This window comes from Martes martes (genome assembly GCF_963455335.1).
Source record: "Martes martes genome assembly, chromosome: 6".
Taxonomy (NCBI): Eukaryota; Metazoa; Chordata; class Mammalia; order Carnivora; family Mustelidae; genus Martes; species Martes martes.
Window position 1 is genome coordinate 128,123,294 of NC_137893.1, and position 17,362 is coordinate 128,140,655.

Genomic DNA, 17,362 nt, shown 5'->3' on the forward strand with positions numbered 1-17,362 from the left:
CTTGGTGAATATTGAGATCACACACAATATTTTTCTTTATACATCTAAGCTTTCCTTGGGAGATCAGGACCATCTATTACAAGTGCCCTCAGCTTCCCTTCCTTTAATTTCAGAAGTTTTAAATATTTTTGTTTATTCTGTCTTTGGTATCCTCCTTCATTTTTACATCTTCACTCATTTAATAACCCATTGTAATCTGATTTCTGTCCTCACTCATCCATTGAAATTGCTCTGTTGATGGTCATCTTGTCAAATAGTTCTTTACTTTGCCCCCTACCTAACCTCTTTGCTATGTTTTATCCTGTTAGCCAATTTTTTTCCCCATCCTCCCTGTTTTTCCTCTTTCACTTCTTCCCTCCTCTTTTATCCAGTATTATATGAAGTGCTAGACTCTGGGTATATGAAGATTTACATAAGAGAGAGAAGGGAGTGTATGTTCCACTTTCAAGAACCACATAGTCTACCGGCGCTTGGGTGGCTCACTTGGTTAAGTGTCTGCCTTTGGCTCAGGTTGTGATCCCAGGGTCCTGGGATCAAGTCCCACATCAGGCCCCTGGCTTGGTGAAGAGCCTGCTTCTTCCTCTCCCTCTGCTGCTCTCCCTGCTTGTGCACTCTCTTTCTCTCTGTCAAATAAATAAATAAAATCTTACAAAAAAAAAATGAACCACATAGTCTAACAACAAGACAGACAAATAATAATACAACAGGCTAAGGATTACACATACAGTGGCATTTAGTTTCAGAAAAGACCTTGGTTTTCATCTAGAAACTCTGTGCCCCTACCTTTGTAATATTGTACTGTTCGGTTCTCTTCAGGTTTACTCTATATACCCTTCGCTTAAATGGGATAACTTCTAAGGTTTTGGTCTTTTGCCCATTTTTATTTTTGCTCTTACCTGCCCATGGATTTTCATATACCTTTATAATGTTAATTCTTTATACACATAATTTTCAGGATCTACATTTCTAGCATTAATCTCTCACTTCATTTTCAAACCCATACCTCAGACTGATTCCTAGAAATTATAATATGACTATCTTCAGTCATATTTAACTTTAACCTGTCCAAAGCTGTTTCCCTCTTCAACCAGAAATATACATATGAAAATCATTTGAACAAACAAACAAAATTCATCCTGAGACAGTGTTTCCTGTCTCAGTGAATAACTGTTTTCTCTGTTACCTGGTCTCTAGAATTCTCTGTGTCATTTTTAACTCTTGAGTCAACTCATCTTTTACATATTGGGCATTGAGTTAAGTATATTATGAACAGGATCTAGTTTAATTCTTTTACCATGAGATATTGTTTTCTACGTCCTTATCCATGAGAGACTCGAGAGAAAGGGCAAGCCATGTGTCCAAGAGTAATACACAGTTCCTGGGTGGCTGACTTAGGGTCACACCCACGTGGGTGTCTCTGCAAAGTGTGGTCTTTTGCCCTTGGTATTGTATTGACTCCTCTCACATCTGGTCTCACAGTCCTCTGTAGCAATATTAGTACATTTAATATCCACATTTATACTTTTGTTACTTTTAGTGGCTCTATAATCTGCATATAGTTGTGACTAGGAAGATATTCTTAATAGTGTGGAAGAACTTTTCAGTGAATTAAGCTAAGGCAGGGCTCAGCAAGCTTGTTCTGTACGGGACAAGATAATAAGTGTTTTAGGTCTTTGTGAGCTATCCAGTCTCTGTGGCAACTGTTTAGCTCTGCCTTCATGGCAGAGAAGCTATCACAGACAATATTTAAATGAATGGGGATTGCTGCATTCCAACAAAACTTTATATACAAAAACAGGACATGGGCAAGTTTGGCTTACCTTTCTTGGTTACAAAGTATTTCATTTCCACCATCTAAACTAATGGGTTTTATTTATTAATTTATTCATTCATGTATTCATTTGTGCATTTAAAATGCATTTATGTATAATCTAAATTGCTTAGGTAAGAGAGAAGAGAGGTAATTAAGGAGGTGTAATTTGAATTTAACAGTTGGGAACTATTGATTGAGAAGTACTTGAGTTGGTCAGAGTTGTGAACTTTGTTCATGGGGAGGTGTAAGAGTGTGTGCGAGTTGCATGATCTCTTTGAGTCTTAGTTTCTTTGTAATGTGTAGGAATAACGCTTACCTCACAACGTTGTTGTTGAAAGTGTGAGATAGAAGCCCACCGTATCAATAGAGGGATAGCTGCCATCGGTAGTGTGACTGTCCCCGGTCTCCTGTGTTTTCCATATGAAATGTTTGTCTCTCTCTTTTTTTTTTTAAGTAAATATTTTGTTTATTTATTTGAGAGAGAGAGAGAGCTTGGGGGGGGGGGAGGGAGGCAGAGGGAGAAGCAGGCTCCTCGCTGAGCAGGCCTCAATCCCAGGACCCCAGGATCAAGATCTGAGCTGAAGGCAGACACTTGACCAACTGAGCCACCCAGGTGCCTGAACTGTTTCTTATAGAGAAATTTAAGAGACAGTAAGAATGGAATCTCCTTCCCAGATGGAAGTGGGAAAGCTATCATAATCTTATTCTTGCGTTGTAATAGATGACAATAGAAAAAAAAAATCCCAAATAATTGTTTTGGGTGGGGAGAAGTCATGGTGGGGAATATATGCCGGGCTGAGCAGATAAAAAGTCTGTAAAGGTAGACAAGAAAATTAAACTTTCCTCAGTAAGCTGAGGGTGGGGTGAGGAGAACAAAGCAGGAGCACGAGGATGGGGCATGTATGTGGGAACAAGACCTAGAAGTGGGTTTGGATGTGTGAAGGGCTGGGAACCGAGAAGGAAAAGGTAGTCAGCAACCCGTGAGCGACTACACCAATGGCACCATCCCCAGGATTCTGGACTTTGCATATAGCATATGCCTTTGGAGGAAGAGATGCTTTCTTGTGTCTTGCCAAGGGTGCTGGGCTGGGTAGCTAAAAACCTAATAATGTGACTTCGCGTGAAGATGTGGAAGGTGGCATGAACATATTTAAAATTCCTATCTATTGCATTGACAAGCCACTGAACGCTGTAGATGGGAAGACAGATGTCCATTGAAGTTCATCCAAAAACACTTTTTGAAACAACTGACAAAATAGTGCCATAGATGAATAAATCCAGGGAGTTCCTGGGTATCTTCTCTCACGATGGTAGTCTCCTGCAAAGGTGCTACGCTGAAGCTTCTAATAAGCAGTCACACACATGCATGATAATGTAACTTGTAGCTAGATATTTTTAGTTACACTTTTGAATGGGGGCACTGTGCTGCCTGGGTACATACTCAGTATGCTTTTGATGTCACTTGGAATAATGGGATTCCCTCCTAATGCAGCTTACTATCACGAAAGTAGGTGGTTTCTTAGTATGATTATAGGGCCCTCGAAGTAAAATAAGCACATGGTTGTATGCTTTAAAGTAGCCCAATAGATAAAAAAAATTCCAAAATTTTGAAGATGATTCGTGTGATTTAAATTCATAGTAAATTTTTTTTTTTTTTTTGAACATAGGGATAAAACAGCTAAAGATTTTCCTTACCGAGTCCCCCAAGTCAGCTTAAAACTTGTTTCTGTGATCCTGGGGAATGAACACGACATTCGTGGCCCAGAATCTTCCACTGTTGTTTTGTTGTAACTCTTCCAGTACTCTAGAGTTCATTCAGCTCCACCTGGGTCTTTGTCACCTGATCCGTGACATGACCAGCCCATATCGGATGATTGCTGAAGGGACTTTCCACTGTGACACTGATGCTCTTCTTTAATTAATTAATGTGGTGTTCTTCTTATATTAAATTGTGGGTATTTTTTAAAAAAGATTTTATTTATTTGAGAGAGAGCACAAGTGGTGAGGGGGGTGCACAGAGGGAGAGGGAGAAGCAGACCCCCTGCTAAGCAAGGAGCCCTACGTTGGGCTGATCCCCAGCTCCCGGAGTCCCAGGGTTATGACCTGAGCCAAAGGCAGACGCTTAACTGACTGAGCCACCCGTGTGCCCCAAATTCTTGGCAGGTCTGTAGAAAGGATCCCGTCTATGCTCTCTCTCTTCTGGCTGCTCTGTATCCCTTCCCAAGTAAGTGTAGCCCCGTTCCTGGTTTACTATAGGTGCATAGTAGAAACTTGTTCTTTTACAAAGCAAAAATAGAATGGTGGGATGTTGCATTGACATTTAGTTGAAATGACACAACCAGATGTGAGGATAGAAAAGATTCACATTTTATAAAAATAACTTCAGCTGTCCATTGGTATAGTCTATCACTTTGTATAATGTTTCCTTAAGTTGTTCATTTTTGAAATTTATTTATTTTTAATTTTTTTATTTTAAGATTTTTATTTATTAGAGAGAGTGAGAACAATTGCAGGAGGGGCAGAGGGAGAGGGAAAAGCAGGCTCCCCACTGAGTAGGGAGCCCAGTGCAGGACTCCATCCCAGGACCCCAGGATCCTGACCTTAGCAGAAGGCAGATGTTTTACCTATTGAGCCACCCAGATACTTGGGTTTTTCATTTTTATTTTTTCATTTTTATTTTTATAAATATTAAATAAAAATCACCAGCACCCAGAGTGGTGTATTTTATTTGAAACATCAGAAAAAGTAAATGTAGTAACAGTTTTATAACATTATGTAATAACATTCTCTAATACAATGGAATAATGTAGAAGTCATGTCTCTCAAAAGTAAACAGAACTTTGTAGTTAAGGAGGATGGCAGGCAGAAATGTGCAGGATGGATATTTCAAATATCCCCTCTTCTGTTGTATATACTCATGCACTTCCATTAACTAATGAGACATTGTTAGGGTCAACCAAACCCTGTCCTTTAGACGATCCCTCTAAACTTTTTGATTCAAGAATATAGCCCAAATAAAAGTAAATTGTCACATTTAAAGTTTTATTCAACCTGAGGGATTCAGGACATGACATGACGTGATAAAGGAAGTTTTCTTCAAACCCACAGAAGGACAGCTAGAGAATAGGGATCTAAAAGTGAGGTTCAAGGTTCTTTTGGTTTAGAGCAGTACCTATTAAGCCTCTGTCAGCAGATTTCCTTAATGGGATCTTCTGTCTGTGTGGAGGAGGCAGTGGGGGAAACAGATGTCAGTCGAACAATGGGAGGTTGGTAGGAGACACAAAGGACGAGTTTAATTTCTACAGAGTGAAGCTTGACTTGTGCTTTGCATGTGTGCTCTTTCCAGAATCTGTGAAAGAAGTTTCTACAATGGTTTGCTCAGCTCTCAGGAGAGTTGCCCAGGTGCATGCTTACCTGGTGAGGAAGTCCAGTAGTGTCTCCAAAGGCCATCATTGTCAGGCCTGGGGCTCGAGACCTGCTGCTTCAGAGTCTGCTGCCCGAGGAGCTCCAGGTGGCATGGTGGAGCTGCTAGGCAAATCTTATCCTCAGGATGACTATAGCAACCTCTCCCGGAAGGTCCTCTCCAAGGTCGGCAGGAATCTGCACCACCAGGAGCATCACCCTCTCTGGCTGATCAAGGAGAGGGTGAAGGAGCACTTCTACAAGCAGTATGTGGGCCGCTTCGGAACTCCACTCTTCTCGGTCTATGATGACCTTTCTCCAGTGGTCACCACCTGGCAGAACTTTGACAGCCTGCTCATCCCAGCTGACCACCCCAGCCGGAAGAAGGGAGACAACTATTACCTGAACAGGACTCACATGCTGCGAGCACACACTTCTGCACACCAGTGGGACCTGCTGCATGCCGGGCTGGATGCCTTCCTGGTGGTGGGCGATGTCTACCGGCGCGACCAGATCGACTCCCAGCACTACCCAGTGTTCCACCAGCTGGAGGGCGTCCGACTCTTCTCTAAGCATGAGGTGAGCCTTGAGACAGTTCTTACCATTGATAGTATGGACATTCTTGTTGAGGTCACTAAAGTTTATCTCAGTGAAACCAGTTGTCCTTGACCTCATTTTGCCTTTGTGAATTATGCATCCTTGGTGGTTTCCTTTGTCCAGGCCAAGCCTCAATATTTTTTGATCAATTTGTTGTGTTAGTACCTGCAGGAATGAGTGGGCTTTGGTTTTCCCTCGTCTGAGCTTAGTCTTTCAATACTGATCTGCCTTTCTCTGGGTTTCTTCATATGAATGAATAGTCAGTGGCTCAAATTTATCCTCAGTCCAGGACGGTTAAGATACAATGCTGAAACCTATGGTCAAGTTACTCCAATTCTTAGTCAGTAAAAGTTAATTAGGTATTCAGACTATTAGACATTAATGAATTTCTTGTACAGTAGGGGGGACTGACAGTTATTGGCTCAGATTGGAAACTGTGTTCTGTTCCCAAGCTCTTCACTTATCCTCCCCTCCTTTACATTTGTAGGTGTTTTACATTTTTTTCGTTGTGAGGTGCCTAAGTTGTTGCTATTCCTGAAATATATATTTGGGTGCTTAGAGGTTTTTGATCAGGAAATCTGATATTCTGGTATTTCTCAAAAGCACCCAACACCTTACGTGTTTGTTAGCTGATATCATAATATACTGATTTCCTAATTTCTTTTGACAAATTATGAAAATCCCTAAAAGCTTGAGTCTGTTTCCTAAAAACCTGTAATACCACTTGCCTTTCATTCATACATTTTTAAATCTCTGTTTTTATGTAAGAAACAAATGGAATAAAAGGAGGCCAAGGAAATATTTCACTTTACCCTTTCTGCACTTCTTCCCCACATGTTCATCAAAGCAGGAGGAGCAGTTCCCTCCTGTGAACAGATGCTAAATGGGTTGTTGGACATGGAAAGGAATAGTATATGATCCCTAGGCTAGGAAGGAACCATTGTTTTGTTGTATTAAGTGAGTCACGTTGTATGAGACAACTGTTTGCCTCAGGATGTGCTGTTTTCCTGTGGGTCTGTGATACTCCAGCAGTAGGTGAGCTTCACACGAAAAGGCCACCCATGCTTGATTGCAGAGCTGCTTAAATGAGCATTCTTACTACTTGGAATAGCTGACTATATTCTAAGTTAGGATTAACACTATTAGTCAGGGTATGGGTTTATTAGGAAACGAAAAAGAGATAAGTGTAGTCAGGTCGCAGCCTAGGAAATGTGACCAAGTGATAGAATGTCGCCTACAATTAATGTGCTGGAGGGGATGTATGCTAGTGAGACAGTGTCCAGGTCACGGTAGCCGGCCGATGCTCAGTCTAGCTTCCCTCATTAAAAAATGAGAAAAGAAAGTACTCACTGATTTATAAGCCTGAATGCCATGAAAGTGGCAGTGAGAGCTTTGACACTTACACTAGCATTTTAATGGAGGAAAAATCCAGGCTACCTTAGAAGGTGGAAAATAGGAAGAGGGGTAGGAAACTGTCTTTATCTTGTTTCATATTTATTTGGGATCCAGTCCAACTTAATCATTAGTGGACATGGCTAATCTAGACTGATAATGTTACTGTATATTCTGCCTTATTGTTAAAAAATTAAACACAAACACACATACATATATAACTAATAATACAGTTTGATGAGGGATTCCATGTTCATTGTTTCTCATTTGTTCCTCTTAATAAAACCCTAATGAGATCAGTTGTTTCCACTTTAACCGTAAGGAATCTGAAGTCCCCAAAGGTTGTCCAAGGTTCTCCACCTAGTTCATTGCCCATTCTGCTGCCTTCTGTTGCTTTTTAGGGAGCTGTTTTGTAAGTGGGACCTGCTTATGACCCAGGTGGTTTGTTAGTTTTAAGAATGGTGTTGGGGCTTGGGATGCTTGGGTGGCTCAGTCGTTAAGCGTCTGCCTTCAGCTTAGGTAATGATCCCAGGGTCCTGGGATCGAGTCCCACACAGGCTCCCAGCTTGGTGGGAAGTTTGCTTCTCCCTCTGCCTGCTGCTCCCCCTGCGTGTGCTCATTTGCTCTTTCTCTCTCTCTGACAAATAAATAAGTAAAATCTTAAAAAAAAAAAAAAAAAAAGAAAGAATGATGTTGGGGGGAGAGAGGTTTGTTTTTGATTTTGTTTTTGTTTGTTTGTTCATTTTAGCATGGTCTCAGCTAAAGTGTTGGGATTAAGTCTGACCTAATAATAACCATCAAAATTTTTTTTTCCTTTCAGTTTATTCCCCTAGAACATGATTTTTGAGTGATTTTAATCATGTTACCTATGCAATTTAAAAATTATATTGTACACCATACACAAAGATAAACTTGAAATGGATAAAAGACCTCAACGTGAGGCAGGAATCCATCAGAATCCTAGAGGAGAACATAGGCAGTACCCTCTTCGATATCGGCCACAGCAACTTCTGTCTCCAAAGGCAAAGGAAACAAAAGCGAAAATGAATTTTTGGGACTTCGTCAAAATCAAAAGCTTCTGCACAGCAAAGGAAACAGTGAACAAAACAAAGAGGCAATCCATGGAATGGGAGAAGATATTCGCAAATGACAGTACAGACAAAAGGCTGATATCCAGGATCTATAAAGAACTCTTCAAACTCAACACACACAACACAGATAATCATGTCAAAAAATGGACAGAAGACATGAACAGACACTTCTGCAATGAAGACATACAAATCGCTAACAGACCCATGAAAAAATGTTCATCATCACTAGCCATCAGGGAGATTCAAATCAAAACCACATTGAGATACCACCTTACACCAGTTAGAATGGCCAAAATTAACAAGACAGTAAATAGCGTGTGTTGGAGAGGATGTGGAGAAAGGGGAACCCTCTTACACTATTGGTGGGAATGCAAGTTGTTACAGCCATTTTGGAAAACAGTGTGGAGGTTGCTTAAGAAATTAAAAATAGAGCTTCCCTATGACCCTGCAATTGCACTACTGGGTATTTACCCCAAAGATACAGATGTAGTGAAAAGAAGGGTCATCTGTACTCCAGTGTTCATAGCAGCAATGGCCACGGTCACCAAACTGTAGAAAGAATCAAGATGCCCTTTAACAGACGAATGGATAAGGAAGATGTGGTCCATATACACTATGGAGTATTATGCCTCCATCAGAAAGGATGAATACCCAACTTTTGTATCAACATGGATGGGACTGGAAGAGATTGTGCTGAGTGAAATAAGTCAAACAGAGAGAGTCAATTATCATATGGTTTCACTTATTTGTGGACCATAAGAAATAACACGGAGGACATGGGGAGATGGAGAGGAGAAGGGAGTTGAGGGAAATTGGAAGGGGAGATGAACCATGAGAGGCTGTGGACTCTGAAAAACAGTCTAAGGGTTTTAAAGGGTCGGGAGGTAGGAGGTTGGGTGAGCCTGGTGATGGGTATTATTAAGGGCACGTATTGCAGGGAACACTGGGTGTGGTATACATAAACAATGAATTTTGGTACACTGAAAAGAAATTAAAAAAAATAAAATATAAAAAAATTATATTGTTATTTTTTAAAGTACTTCTGTTACTAAATAAACTTTGTAAGTATTGTTTCAATCCCTTTAAGTTATATTTCAACAAGAAGAAAAGTAAATACAGGGGTCTGGGTAAAAGAAACGGGTAAGCCTAGAAATGGATGAACTATGACAATATATATTTTAACTATTGATTGATATTGTTTTTCGTAAAAAGGTTAAGTGTATCAGTACTCACAAATCTAAATAGGCTAAACCTACCAATTATAGGCATACATGACCAGAGTGGGCATTTTTTAGTGAGAGAGTCCTAAACAAAATCATACCAGAAGCTGAAAATAAAGGGTAGGAAAAAATGGGTTAAGCAAATACCAGAAGAAAGCTGGCACAGCAATATTAATATTAGACAAAATAGAATTTGTGGCAAAAATTGATCAATATGAATAAAGAGGGATAATATATCAGTCACAATGCTTTATGAATCAGGAATTTTAATGTGCCCAACATCATAGCCATAATACATAGACCAAAACTGGAGAAATAAAAGTTAAATTTGACAAATTCATAATCATAGTAGAAGATTTTAAATGACTTCAATCAAAAACCGGTGGCTTAAGAAAACAAAGTGAGTAGAATGAGTAAAGATATAGACAACTTGAAAGCATGATTAATAGGCTTGACTTATATTTATTTTTAAAGTTCTGTAACTAAAATAAAATAAAATTCTCTAACTATACAGATCCATACAGAAATTCCATACTCACAGTTGGGGGTATGTAGTCACATGGGATACTTAAAATAAGTTGTCTATGTACTGGTTGACAGCTAAAGTCTAAACAAATGTCAAAGAATCAATAACATAAATAGAACTGTGCTTGACTAGGGTGTAGTTATGTAGAAATGTCTTTGGATATTTAAAAACTCACAGTTATAGATTCCTGGGATAAAGAGAAATATTACAGTAAATTGCAAATTACTTATTAATCAGCAATGAAAATATTCTCTTGAAACTGCTCAGATATGCAGGAAAATAGTCACTTTATTTTGTAGAAACTTGGTAGTTCCCACTTAAATTGTGTGATCACAGTTAACATTAATAAAGCAAGATGTGTGGGATGTAGATAAAGACGTACTTGTAGTACATTTAGTTTAAATATATTTAGGAAAAATTTAAAACCCTGAAAAATCAATGAATTAAGTGTCATTTTAAGATGCTAAAGCAAACAACATTCTACTAAAAAAGTAGAAGGGAGGTGGGTTATATATTTTTTAATAGTCCCAAATCTTACAAAACAGATACAGCAACTGAAATAGCAAAGCCCATCTCCAAGACAGGTGGCTGACAAAGTCACCCTAGGATCTTCACAAATGGCGGGAACTCACAGCTGCCAGCCAGAAGATCTGCATTGTGTCAGAAACTGAGGCCACAGAAGGAACCAGTGAGGGCCGAGGGAAGGAGAGCTTCTTCTGAGTTTCTCAGGGAACAAACTTTGGACAACCAAATTTACTCGCGGGGCTTTGACATTTAGTGTTAGTAATAACATTGTTCACCAATGACCACCAACATCACAAAAAGAGGGGCCGGGGCCAGATTTTCTGGTCTCCTGATAGAAGAATACAATGGCAACTCTAAAGTCTTGCCAAAATACTTGAACCTGAATCCATCAAATCTCTAGATCCAGCTCCAAATTTATAGGAAGCACAGAGGAGAGAGAAACATGTTAAACTATGCCATGGAGAATTAATCAGCAAAATCCAACCTGTGGGAAATGCGACAGCATTGCTTCTCAAGATGTGATGTGCATAATGAAATAAGCAGAAAAATCAAAAGGAAGACCTTAGAAATGTTCAAGCAGCAGTGTTTAGAAATGTTCAAGCCATCATATTCAAGCACGCCATCAGTGGACTTCCTTCATGGAGTAGCATGTAAACTGGTCCCAGTGTTCTTCCCCACTCATGGCAAGTTGCATGTGCTCGGTCTGTGTGGTGGTCATGCACACGAGGGTCCTGTCTCAGTCTGAGACTGACTGGAAATCTTCAACTGTCCCTTCAACATAGCTTGAGAAGCACTGCTCTACGGGGCAAATGATTCAGTTTCGTCAAATGAACTGCAAGAAAAATAAAAAGGAAATATACCTGTAGAGTAAAAGAACGATCAAGCAATCACAATGCTTAGATCCTATCAAGAGAAACCATCTTTAAGGAAAAAATCATTTGAGGCCATTGGAATTTGAATGCTCACTGAATGTCTGAATTTAAGGAGTTCTTTTTTTTATTTTTATTTTTTAAGGTATGCTTGTGGCATTATATTTTTAAAGTCATTTTCCTTTAGATTTACATATTGGAGTACCAGGGAGTGAAATGATCAGATGTCTGGTTTAATTCAGAGTAATATGGGGCTAGGCAGGTGGGGATAAATGGAAGAGGATTGGTCATGAATTGTTAATTATTGAAGCTGGGTGCTGGATACATGAGGGATCTTTATCCTTTCTACTTTCATGTGTGTTTGAAATTTTTCTGATAAAAGATTAAGGAAAAAGACTGAATGAAGAGCACTGGGGTTAGTCAGTCAATCAGAAAAACATTTGTTGAACACAAACTGGGGTTCAGGTCTGTAAGATGGTATTAGACAATCATGAGAGGCTCCCTGGTTTCATGTGGAAGACAGCTGTTAAGATTAAAAAACAAACAGGAGGCAGAAGATATTAATCATACAAGATTACAGTGCATAAACAATGAATTTTGGAACACGGAAAAAAATAAATTAAAAAAAATATGGAAAAAAAGAAGATTACATTGCATACAATAGAAGACTGAAATCAATTAAACCTGGGATTAATAGCCTCACTTCCATCATTCTGAGGTGATTTTACACATTTTTACCAAGTCTGAAAGACTTATATGGTCTGTTTCAGAGAATAGAGAGACCTATCAAGCTCATTTTATGAGGTTAGACATGTTAATATACAAACTAGATGAAAAAGAAAATTTTAGAAGTTTCATTTTTATGAACATAGATGATTCTCTATTTTAGTGAACAGATACAGAATTATTTCATGAAATATTTGCAAATTTAATTCACTGGTGTATTGTGTCCTACCACGTTATTATTATATATTTATTCCATTATATTTAACTGATATAAGGAGAAGAAGCATGTGATCACCTCAATAGATGTAGAAAAATAATTTGACAGCATTTAATGTTTTATGACATTAAAAAAAAAACATTTGATGACATTAGTGACTCGATAAAAACTTTTAGCAGACTAGGAATAGAAGGGAACTTTCTTTCTTTTTCTTTTTCTTTTTTAAAAAAAAGATTTTTATCTATTTGAGAGAGAGAGAATGAAAGAGAGAGCACAAGCCAGGGGGAGAGACAAAGGGAGAGGGAGAAGTAGACTCCATTGAATCGTGAGACTTGATCCCAGGACCCTGGGATGGTGACCCGAGCCGAAGGCAGACGCTTACCTGACTGAGCCACGCTGGTGCCCCTACAAGGGAACTTACTTAAATAATATTTGTCAAGCAGTCACAGCAAAGATCATAACTGGTGAGTCATTATAAACATTTCTATCAAAATAAGCAGCAATTCAGGATCACTTGCCATCACTGCTTGTATTCATCATTGTGTGGGAAGTTCTACTTTATGTAGTAAGCCAGAAAGAGAAATGGAAGGTATAAGCATTGGAAAACATGAGATTAAAGTTGCTTAATTTTATTTTATTATAAATAAAAAAATAATAAATTATTTTATTAAAAATAAATTTTATTATTTATTTATTTTTAAGAATTTATTTATTTGAGAGCGAGAAGAGAAAGAGAGAGCATGGGCAGGGAGGAGGGTCAGAGGGAGAAGCAGACTCCCCCCCGAGCAGGGAGCCCTAGGACTCCAGGATCATGACCTGAGGTGAAAGCAGTTGCTTAACCAACTGAGCCACCCAGGCACCCAAAGTTGCTTATTTTTAGATGATATGATTGTTTATCTAGAAAATCGAATTGAATATTCAGGTCAATTATTAGAACGAATAATACAGTTGAGTAAAGTTGATGGGTACAATATAGAAAAAATATGTTTCTAATCCACAAGTAGTAACCAACTAGAAAATATAATGAAATAAAGATTTCATTCATAGTATCAACTAAAACTTTGAAGTGCCTAGGTATAGTTGTTGTGAAGATGCTGAAGATGTTTATGGATAATTTTTTTTTTAAGATTTTATTTATTTATTTGACAGAGATCACAAACAGGCAGAGAGGCAGGCAGAGAGAGAGGAGGAAGCAGGCTCCCTGCTGAGCAGAGAGCCCGATGCGGGGCTCGATCCCAGGACCCTGAGATCATGACCTGAGCCGAAGGCAGAGGCTTAACCCACTGAGCCACCCAGGCGCCCCAATGTTTATGGATAATATTATCAGATATTATTAAAAGACATAAAAGAAGAAGAGAAAAAGGATGTACCATAATCATAGATTCATAGCTAGGAAAAAAATATCATGAAGATGCCAGTTCCCCAATCAGTGTATAAATTCAGTGTAAATCTATCCAAAATATCCACTGGGTATTTTGGAGAAGTTAAAGGACTAATTTTCAAATTCATAGGAAGAACAACTTTGTGAGTAGCCAGATCAAATCTCTACAAGCACCAGTATCAGGGGCATGCCTTACCAGACATCAAGACTTAAATGCTCTGTTATTAAGATGACTTTTTATTGGCACAAGGTTAGTCAAATGAAGAACTTTGAAATAGTTCTCCTCATATTTGTAAGTGTATGATCTTATTATAAAGTGGAAATGGTATTACATAAATGGGGAGATGATGGATTCTCCATGAATTTGCTCTGAAACAATTATGTGTATAGGAAAAAAGAATCTTTTCCTATCTGGATGCAAAATTCAATTCTGGATCGATTCACTATCCATTTGTGAAGAGGTCTTTAAAATTTTAAGAAGAAAATATGAGAAGTTATCATTATCACCATGGGAGTAGAATATAATATCTTAAACTCAGATTCCCTAAAAAGAAAAATCCCAAGTGAAAAAAATTATTGAAGAGTGACTATTAAAATAAAATTTCTGCCTAACAAAAAAGTATTTCATAAATGAAGTTAAAAGACAAGCAGCAGGCAGGGTGGGAATATTTGTGTGTATACAGCTAAAAGATTAATGCTGATCAAATTAAAAGTTTTTAGTTTGAAAAAAGGAATCCAGTAGGGAAAGTCTGAAAATACCAAATGTTGGCCAATACATGCTCTGGGGGAGTATGAAAACACACGCCTGAAATTTCACTCCCACGAATGTATGTAGATATGTTCTTGAGTTCTCGTATTAGCAGATAGATGAGAATGTTCATAGCACTCTTAGTATTAGCCCAAACCTGGAACAACCCATATTCTACCAAGAGTAGAAAAGGTAAATAAATTGTGGTAATGTATCTGAGGGTATGTGAGTACTATCTGTGAAAATGAGTAAATCACAACTATATGCATTGACGTGAATGAATATGCAAAGTAGTATTAGGCAAAGAAAGAAAGTTATAGAAGCTTATGTATGATTGCATTTATGTGGCTTTAAAAATGGGCAAAATTAATCAGTGTGTTACTTAGGGGTTCATGCATGTGTGGAAAAATTAAGGGACATAAAGGAATAATGAAAAAAATTAGTTGTTACCTGTTAGGAGCCACAAGGGGATTGTGATCAGGTAAGGGCATGAAGGAGGCTGCAAAATTTTGGTACTGTTTTCTTTTCTGAAAATGGATATGGGTTGTGAGCACACATGTATGTGCTTCTATTATTCTTTAAACACGATATACTATACACTCTTTATATGAATGATTTATTGTGGAATTAAAAAAATAATAACCCATTATCAGCATTAACAGCCTATCAATAGATGTGATAGGCCAATAAGCAATGACTGGTCTTATCAGCAAATGAAATGCAAAGTTAAAATGTAAAGGAACCAGATATTGTTCCAAACCCATTAGATTAGTAAAAATTAATAACCCCGACAATAGCAAGAATCTAGAGGAGCCACATATCTTACATCCTTTTACTGAGAATGTATATAGTTGCCACCACTTTGTAGAGTTATTTGGTAGTTTATTTTTTATTAATTGTATACTCTGTAATCTGGTGTTTTTTTCTTTAAGTGTAAAGAATAAAGGACAGTTGGCTCTATTTGTACATTGAATACTTTATCGCAGCTAACAGATCATCTATGTCAACGTGGATGAGGTTTTAATCCAATGTTATGAGTGATACCAAACTGTGATATCCTTTTTTTTTTTTTAAGAGGGAGAGAGAGAGAGAGGGAGAGAGAGAGCATGCGTCCATGATCTTGGTGGGGGAAAGGGGCAGAGGGAGAGGAGAGAGAGAGAATCTCGAGCAGGCTCCCTGCTCCTGCAGACCCTGACTCAGGAATCAAGCTTATATCCTGAGACTGTGACCTGAGCTGAAATCGAGATTTGGACACTTAACCAACTGAGCCACCCAGGCACCCCTAAACTATTATCTTTTTAATTAATTAATTAATTGAGAGAGAGAGAGAGTGTGAGAGAGAAAGATCACAGGCAGGGGGTGGGGTTGAAGGAGAAGCAGACTCCCTGCTGAGCAGGGAGCCTGACACGGGATTCGATCCCAGGGCCCCAGGATCATTATCTGAGTGGAACGCAGATGCTTAACTAACTGAGCCACCCATAATGTGCCCATAATGTGCCCATAATGTCTTTTTTTTTTTTAAGATTTTATTTACTTAGTTTTGAGAGAGCGAGCGAGTGAGCGAGCACACAGGAGCTGGGGGTAGGGGGAGAGGGAAAAGAAAACTCCCTGCTGAGCAGGGAGCCCAAGGTGGGACTTGATCCAGGGACCCCTGGCCCGTGACCCAAGCTGAAGGCAGACACTCAACTGACTCAGCCACCCAGGTCCCTTTATTTTTATTTTTAATTAATTAATTAATTTTTGAGATCTAGAAAGCACTTTAATATTCTATCCTTCTTCAAAAAAATATAGAACGCTTCACAAATTTGCATGTCATCCTTGCACGGGGCAAGGATGTTTTGGTTTTAGTATATGTGCTGCCGAAGTGAGCACCCCAGGTGCCCTTTTATAGATATTTTAGAATATGCCCAAGTAACAAGTGTTCTCATTGTGTGCTTGCTCATGCTTTGCCTCTCTCACTTGCTCTAGCTTTCTTTCCTTCTGTCTCTCCATACTCATCCCCCTCATTGCACATACCGTGTTTTTTGGTGGTTTTGTTTAGTTTTTCATGTTTCTTTGTTAGATAGGTATGTTGGTGGGTATGAGAAAAATACATGGGAATGATAAACACCAAAATCAAGACACTGATTACCTGGCAGGTGAAGGGAAGGTGAGTGATAGCAGGCATCATCGTTGTTTGCAAATAATGCCAAATCTTACGAGTTTCTTTGGAGGCTAGAAGGATTTTTGAGACTAAAAAGTTTGAGCACCACTGTTCAATTGCTTCAAAAGTAAATTTTTACTGAACATGCGAGGCATTTATTTAGCAAAGAATAGCAAATCTCATGTGTTTGGCAGACCCACCAGAGGGAGCCCATACAAATCCTGTATCTATTTAATATGATTAAAAAAAATTAATAAGTACATACCTGGACCGTGTTCAGAGAAGCTGTATTTTCATTTTGTCCCTGGAGACGCCTTGTCCTGTTTCACCAGCTGTGCCCTGTGTGTGATTCCTGGGAATGCACTCTGTGTGCAGTGAGCACACCGAGGGGCGGTGGAGGAGGTAGGCCGCTCTGCAATTTAGTCTTTACTCTGGGCTGCAGACTCTTTGTTTTCTCAGTGTGTCTTCATTGTCTCCAGTCCCCTTCAATGACTTCCTCCGGGTCAGTTTTATCCAGAGTCTTCCTCTTACGTACACACATATGCAAACCGTACTTCCTCCTGAATTTAAGATTATTCATGATGAGCCTTCCTTTCTTCCTATTTCTGTCTTCAGTATTATTATTTAAAAAATTCTAATTGCTGCTTTTTTCTTTTTTTAATTTTAAGAATCCACATATCTACCTTGTCTTTGTCTTCTTGGCTGGTAATTC

At 38.8% G+C, this 17,362-nt stretch overlaps 1 protein-coding gene across 1 annotated transcript in view; it reads left to right on the plus strand.

Annotated features, from left to right (window-relative positions):
- Nucleotides 1-3,982: 3,982 nt before the first annotated feature.
- Nucleotides 3,983-17,362, plus strand: part of FARS2 (phenylalanyl-tRNA synthetase 2, mitochondrial) — a gene marked incomplete at its 3' end in the record, with an annotated part of 365,988 nt that continues 352,608 nt past the window's right edge. Inside the window, exons 1-2 of the mRNA XM_080805960.1 lie at nucleotides 3,983-4,037; nucleotides 5,160-5,794. Of these exons, the coding sequence (XP_080662086.1) occupies nucleotides 5,183-5,794 (612 nt within the window). The 5' untranslated portion in view covers nucleotides 3,983-4,037; nucleotides 5,160-5,182. The remainder of the gene's footprint in view (nucleotides 4,038-5,159; nucleotides 5,795-17,362) is intronic.